Source organism: Octodon degus, unplaced genomic scaffold (genome assembly GCF_000260255.1).
Source record: "Octodon degus isolate 3935 unplaced genomic scaffold, OctDeg1.0 scaffold00083, whole genome shotgun sequence".
NCBI classification, from domain to species: domain Eukaryota; kingdom Metazoa; phylum Chordata; class Mammalia; order Rodentia; family Octodontidae; genus Octodon; species Octodon degus.
Window position 1 is genome coordinate 9619734 of NW_004524659.1, and position 7847 is coordinate 9627580.

The window sequence follows — 7847 nt, forward strand, 5'->3', positions numbered from 1 at the left end:
TTTTTTTTGCTAGAATATTCATATATTGATCCTGGGGGGGTGGTGTTGTTTCTTTTTTCTTTTCTTTTTATTTTCTTTTCTTTTATTTTTTGTGGTACCGGGGATTGAACTCAGGACCCTGAGCACTTACTCTATGGAACTATCTCCCTGGCCTTCTTTCTTCCTTTTTTTTTTTTGGTACCAGCAGGCACTTATGTTGCTGAGTTATATCCCTGGCCCCTTGATCCTGTTCTTTGACCACAGTTTTAGATTAGAAATAAAAAGTTTTTTCAAATACTTTTTTCTGTGTCAATTGATATAATCGTGTGATTTTTATCTTTCAGTCTGTGAATGGACTTAATGCCACTAAAAATAATTAAAACAGTAAGTTTACTTACATGTATTTTACCACAATTAAAAAACCATTTCAGTAAATAGCGTACTACATTTTAAAGTTTATGTAGTAAAGCTAAACTGTAGTTGTTGTGGATGGGAATACAGATTTCAATGCCTTTTTAAGGACTCCTGGAAGTTTGAAGAAAAGAAAAATAAGTCCAAGGTATGAGTTATGGTTTTAATTATTAAAAAATGAACAACTCAATAAATGTAAAATAACAATAAGGACTAAAAATGATAAAGGAAGAAGTAAATTACATGGAAGACAAAGATGATAAATTGGTAAAGATATTTGGCAGAAACACAAGTTGCTTCTTTGTGGTGATGACCAAGAAAAAAAAAGAATGATAGCTGGGTGTGGCGGCAGATCTGGGAGATTGAGGCAGGTAGACTGGAAATTTGAAGCCAGCCTGTAAATTAGTGACTGAAGTTCCTGTCTCAAAATAATAAGTTTTAAAAGTACAGCATCATTTATGGAAGAGATACTTTCCCTTCTGTGTGTGTGTACATGTGTGTTATACCCTTATTAAAAAAAATTAGTATTGTGGTTTATTTCTGTGCTACTCTGTTCCATTAGTCTGTGTGTCTGTTTTTATGACGACGGTATACTCTTCCAATTATAGTTTTAATCAAGAAGTATAATGTCTCCAGATTTTTTTAAAATTCAGAATTGCTGAGGTTCTTTGGGATCTTTTGTGGTTCCATCGGCTCTTTATTATTATGTTGAGGTGCTTTCCTTCTTTACCTAACCTGAGTTGGTCTTTATAATTAAGCAAGGCTGTTGAATTTTATCAAATACTTTTTTTCTGTGCTAACTGATATGATCATGTGGTTTTTATCTTTCAGTCTGTAAATGTCACGGAATGCTATACCAGCCTTGTGTTCCAAAGAGAAATCCCACTTGATCACTCCATATAATCCTTTTGATGTATTGAGTTTGATTTGCCAATATTTCATTGATGGTTTTTGTATTGGTATTCACTAGAAATATACAATGTTCTCTTTTCTTGTGGTAGCTTTGTCTAGCTTAAGTATCAATATAATGCTGGCTTCATAAAATGTGTTAGGAAATATTCCCTCCAGCACTATTTTTTGCAAAAATTTAACAGGTATTGGTTTGCTCCTCTCGAAGTTTATTAGAATTCATTAATAAAATGATTTAGTCTTGGGCTTTTCTTTGAGAGGAAACTCTTATTACTACTATAATTTCTTTGTATTGTCCTATTCAGACTTTCTATTTCTGATTCAACCATGGCAGGCTGTGTTTACTTAAAACTTTTATCTATTTTTTACTAGGTTATTAAATTTGTTGGCATATCTTGTTCATAATAGTTTCTTATGAGACTTGATTTCAGAGGTGTCTGTTACAATATCTAATTTCTGAATTTATATATTTGGGTTCTGCCTGTTTTTCTTAGTGTAGCTAAGAGTTTTTTATTGTTTTTTTAATACCATACTAATAATTATGCTGAGCTATTTTGCTGGCCTCAAAAATTTTCATTTAAAAAATAAGAAATTCCCCTCATAATGGGGAGTAACTTCATATCAAAATGTGGGAAAAAATTTGGTGGACAAAAATGCTATCCTTAAGAATGGCGTCACATTGTAGTCAAAGCCTATGCATTCATTGTGGAAAAGTATTCTGTATACATGGAGATTGTCAATTATGTGAAAGACTACTTTGAAAATTATTCATTTGGAGGAGAACAGAAATACTATAGAAGTCAATGTCATCTTCAAATAACACTCAGAGATGGAACTACTAAGTTTTTGAGGTTTTTTTTTGTTTGTTTTTGTTTTTTGGCAGAACCAAGGATTGAACTCAGGCCCTTGCGCTTGCAGGGAAATGCTTATTCCACTGAGCCATCTCCCTGTCCCCAATTTTGTGTTTTTCACAATGTTCATTCATCCTATCCAGGAGCAACTGGTATCTTTTATTTTCTGAAATCCTCTTTGAGCTCATTTGAGAGTACTATAATTTTCACTATAGAAATCTTTTACTTCGTGAGATTGATTCCTAAGTATTCCTAAGTATTTTCTTAAGCCATGATGTTCACTGTTTATTTAGAATTTTTTTCTTTTTTAGTTTAGCCATTTTTATCTATAAAGGTCCTTCTTAGTACTGTTTTTGCTATATCCCATAGGTTTTAGAATATGCTCTTTCTGTTGCCATTTGTCTCAAATTTTTAATTTTTCTTATGGTTTCTTTTTTATGGATTCATTGGTTGGTCAGAAAGCTATTTTAAAATTTACATATATTTGTAATTTTTCAAAAATTCTTCCTGTTAAATACCATTATATTCAGAAATAGTACTTGATATCAGAGGATTTATCTTTTTGAATTTGTTAAGATATGTATTGCAACTCTATGGTGTATTCTGGAGAATGTTCCATGTACACTTGAGAAGAATATATATTATTTTGCTATTGAATAGAAAGTTCTATGTGCCTGTTAAGTCTATATTGTCTAAAATCTAGTGTTTTCATATTAGTTTTCTGTCTGTTTAATCTATTCTTTGTTGCAAGTGGGAAGTTAAAGTTATCTCCAACTGTCATTGTATTGTAATCTATTTCTCCCATCATATCCATCAATACTTGTTTTATGTGTTTTGTTGAACTGATGTTTGGTACTTATGTGATTCTTTTTTTTTTTTTTTTCCAGTACCGGGGATTGAACTCAGGACCCTGTGCTTGCCAGGCAGGCACTTATTCTACTGAGCTATCTCCCCAGGCCCGACTTACATGATTCTTATGTCCTCTTGGTGAATTGAGTCCTTTCTCATTAACCTGCTTTGTCTGTTGTTGTGACAGTTTTAAACTTGAAGTCTAGTCTACTTTATCTGATATATTAATAGCTACCCCACTTTCTTTTGATTACTATGTCCATCGAATAATTTCTATCCTTTCTTTTCTTTTCTTTCTTTCTTTTTTTTCTTTTTCTTTTTTTGTACCAGAGATTGAACTCAGGACCTTACACTTGCCAGGCGGGCACTTATGCCACTGACCTATATACCTGGCCCACTTCTGCTCTTTCATGTTAGCCTATGCATGTCCTTAAGGCTAAAGCTGATCTCTTACAGGCCACATTTAGTCAGATCTTGTGTTTTTGTTTTGATACTGGTCCTTACTGTAGTGCACAGACTGGTATCAAACGCATGTACTCAAGCAGTTCTCCTGCTTCACACTTCCAGGTAGCTTGGACTACAGGCATGTGCCACTGTGATCAGCTCTGGATCTTGTTTTTTCTTTTTTTTTTTTTTTAATTTCATTTAGCCACTCTGTCTTTTCATTGGAACTTAGTCCATGTACATTCAAAATACTTATTGATATAGCAGGACTTCTGTGGTTTTTAAAATTTGTTATTTCCTTGTTGTTTTATAGATCGTTTGCTCCTTTCTCCTTCACTTATTGTTTATCTTTGTGATTTAGTGATTTTCTATAGTACTGAGTTTTGATTACTTGTTGTATTGTGTATCTGCTGTAACATTTTTCTTTGTGTTTAACATAAGACTTAAAATATTTATAACAGACTAAGATATACTGAGAAATATTTTATTCACATGCAAAAACAAGAATTTTAACATTCCCTAAGAATTTATATTTTTGTTGTCATGATTTACATTCTTTTCAGTACTGACAGTTGAATTAAGGACCTTTGCATTAGCTAAACTAAAGTATACTGAGTTAATATTTTTGCATTTTTCATTTTGAGACAGGTCCTTGCTAAGTTGCTTAGGGCTCAAAACTGTGATCTTTCTTCCTCAGCATTTCAGAGTGTGGGAATTACAGGCATGTACACCATACCTAGCTGCAGTGTCCTTAAGATTCTCATAAATTCTTTTCAGGCAATTGTATATTTCTAGTTATTTAGGTTCAGTTGTGTCATTCTCTTGCTTTTTTATGTATCACATGTCCCCATGTTGATGTCTACACATCTAATGGAAAAATTACCTCTTGCAGAAAATAGGTGTAGTTATGCACACCTGTAATCCCAGGACTTGGGAAACTGAGGCAGGAGGATCGCTGTAAGTTCAAGGCGAATCAAAACTACATAACACCTATAATATTCAACAACGGAACTTAAAAAAAATTGGGGTATAACTATGAATGTCCATTTTGTATCTGTGTATTCAAAGTGGTTGGGATAGATATATAGTTGCATTCTCTTAATGAATAGAATGATTTTTTTTCTAATGGTGTTTGTAAGTAGGATCACAAGTCTGCATCTTGTACAGCAATTAACCACTAAGAAGAATATATGCAGTGTATTATTTGTTGAAACTGTACTTTCGATTTGATTTGAAACTGTCTCATTGCTATATGTTTATCAATAAAACTTTGAAAAGAAAAAAAAAAAAAACATAGTGAGGGTCAGGGAAATAGCTCAGTGGCATAAGCGCCTGGCTGACAAGGTCTTCAGTTCAATCCCCAGTACGAAAACAAAACAACTAAAAACTATATAGTGAAATCCTGTCTCAAAAATCAAGAAATAACTCATACATGCTTTAGAGAGACTTTTATAGGCAAAGACTTTCACCTGATTGATAAGATTATGGTAGCTCTGGTTCCAAGTAGATGTGGTATATCCTCCAAATGGTTTCTTAGGCTTTGATCAACATCAGCATCTGTCACTGCCTCAGCAGCCTCAGCTGTAGGAATGTGTAGCAACAGTGACAACATGTAGGTTGTTAAGGTCCATAGTGACAAGGGCTTTTGGGGTGCTCCTTTTCTTATTTTCCCCACAATGGTGAGTGTTAGTGAGGTGATTGTTCATTATTCCAAGTCTGATGTGTACAAGCAACTACAGCAGTGCTGGGTTCCAGGATCCAAATGCTTAGGCTGGTGTTGTATGTTATGGGTCGGTGCCAAAAGAAATGATGAGAAGACCTGATGAACGTAGCTTCAGAGGTCTCACTGATGTATTCTTTTTTTTTTTTTTTTTTTTTTCCAGAACTGGGGATTGAACTCAGGCCTTTGCATTTGCCAGGGAAGCGCTTATTCTACTGAGCCATCTCCCGGCCCCTCAGAGGTCTCACTGAGATTAGTCTCTCTCCAAGTGAGCCCAGGGCCTCAGAAGCATCTCACATTTATTGAGGGCTAAAGGCAAGCTAAGGAATGTACATAATTACTTAAGTGAATACAAACCACTATCTCTATTGACTTCCACCATTTGTCTAACACTAGGTCCACACATGCTAGCTGATAACATCCCAAGCAAGGGATCAAAGAACAGGGTACCAGAAGGAGAAGCTGTTATCTGCAGCCTTGAATCCCAGCTTTCTGGGATTTACAGTGAGAGATAGCAGCTCTTCTTGGGCTCTATGGCTTCCTGCTCCCTTGGGACATTATGCTTTTATTTCGTATCTATATTTCTACAGCTGGTAGCTGGGTCCTGGGCTTAGAGACTAACCTATTGTATCACCTGTGTTTTAAGGATGCAGGTTCACTCTAGTCAGAATTGAATGCAGATTATTCATAAAGCCAGTCTGTGACTCTGAAGCACCCACAGTAGCTTGAGTGTGAAATCTGAGTTATAGCTATGACTCTGATCCTGGGGGCACTGGCTCCACTCCAGAGAAGAAGGAATGCTCTAGAGGGTTGGGCTTGGGAAGCATGGTACAGCTTTAATTCAGGAATCAGAACTAATAGGGCATAGTGACAAATGAGGCCCCAAGGGATAATGCATAATGATGACTCAACCAAATGGTGATGGTATCACATGGCACTACTCAGATTTCTCACAGCCAAGTGCAGCTACAAAAAAGCCAAGAATGGCAGAGTGTGGCTGTTGCTTAGACCCTGGAGAACAGGAAGTGGTACAGTTGTGACTATACTACTTGGGGTAGGGTATGTCTTCGTCAGGACTGTGTCCATGCAGCTCAGACTCTAAGCACTAGTCTAAATCCAGTGAAGCAGAACATTTACTCCCTCTGTGGTGGAGCTTACAGCTCAGCCAATGCTGTTTCCCTGAAACTTGGGCTACTGTGTTAGAACAGCTTGGGATGTGTTGTTGCTTGGCTTGATATGCTGTTTCAGCTCAGGCACAGGAAGGTGTGACTTCCCTGGATAGACAAGACACAATCTTTCCACAGGAGGTAGGGCATTACTTCACTTAAGGCCTCAAGATGCAGGATATAGCAGCAGTTAGTAGGGGTGAATGAAATGGCTTCATAGTATTTTAATTCCATAGGGTAGTTTGTCTCAGCTTTAGTAGGCCACTAGCCTGGCGTGTTTCAGTGACCACAAAGCTTCAGGGATGAAAAGGTACTCTGGCTACTAATCCCTGGAGCAGGAAGTACTCAGCATGATGGTGCATAAAGGCAGGGTTTGGTGTCAGCTCATTTAGGGAGTGCTGCTGTGTGAGCTTTAGGCAGCTGAGCTTATCTTTCATGAGGACTGTTAAGAGTCCTCAGTGGTGAGGACTGTAGGTATTCAAGGTAGTGATGGTTACCCGAGTCCTTTTCCCTGAAGAGAAGAGTCCCCTTCTAGTTCTGAGCTGATCTCCATTAAGGGGGGTGGGCTTGTGGGATTTGTTATATATGTGGTCATCCTAGATTTATGTGCTCTATTCATTTCCTGCTACTCTTTCCATGTGCTCTGGGACTCTACTTTAGGTATTTTCATCAAAATGTAATTATTTATTGTTTCAACTGCCTTTGTTGGTGAAATGAGAACTAGGGTTTCCAGTCAACCATTTACTGGCATCACTCGGGATGAGTTTTTTAAAAAGAAAACTTACATTAATGAAAACAAACTCATGTTCCACACTCCCAAATATAATTTTTTCAGAAGCTGAGTATTTACATTGAATGCGAATTTGTCATTACAGGGATCGGTGTCCTTCAGAGATGTGACTATCGATTTTACCAGAGAGGAATGGCAACATCTAGATCCTGGTCAAAGAAACCTTTACCGGGACGTAATGCAGGAGACCTACAGCCATCTGCTTTCAGTAGGTAAGCATAAGCTACTTGGCCTCTGTAAAGAGGTCCACTGGGAAGGTGTCAATTCTCAATTGGATCAATACTGTGACATCTTAGATATGTGATGGTTTGAACCTTGATTTGTTCAAGAGTCTCTGCCTCCTTCGGGTACTGCTAATATTATGCAGTTTATAAAGATACATGATTATTTTTTTTAAGAACAAACCCCCACTGAACATTAAGTTGATTGGACTCTGAAAAATAATTACCTGGAACCAGTTCTTTATCATTTCCTATGAACAGGGTATCAAGTTCCTGAGCCAGAGGTTTTCATCCTAGAGCAAGAAAAGGAGCCATGGACATCACAGGGTGATAGCTCACATCAGAGCTGTCAGGGTGAGTGTGACCCAGGTAGAGAGGAAAAAAAGGGATACTTAGGAAAGGAAGAAAGCTATTTTAGGAAAATAGCTTTAGGAAAGTATCAGCTATTTTAAGATAGACACTAAAATGGTACTAAGATGACTCTTTGACATTTTTGTATTGTTTGAG

At 36.7% G+C, this 7847-nt stretch overlaps 1 protein-coding gene across 5 annotated transcripts in view; it reads left to right on the forward strand.

Moving 5' to 3' along the window:
• LOC105742923 (zinc finger protein 585A) overlaps nucleotides 1-7847 on the forward strand; it is an 18333-nt gene that overhangs the window by 5136 nt on the left and 5350 nt on the right. For 4 of the 5 annotated variants that reach the window (XM_023721575.1, XM_023721573.1, XM_023721576.1 and 1 more), the window contains exons 3-4: nucleotides 7205-7331; nucleotides 7602-7694. In XM_023721575.1, the coding sequence (XP_023577343.1) occupies nucleotides 7205-7331; nucleotides 7602-7694 (220 nt within the window). The remainder of the gene's footprint in view (nucleotides 1-7204; nucleotides 7332-7601; nucleotides 7695-7847) is intronic. The other variant, XM_023721577.1, reaches the window with a different exon arrangement.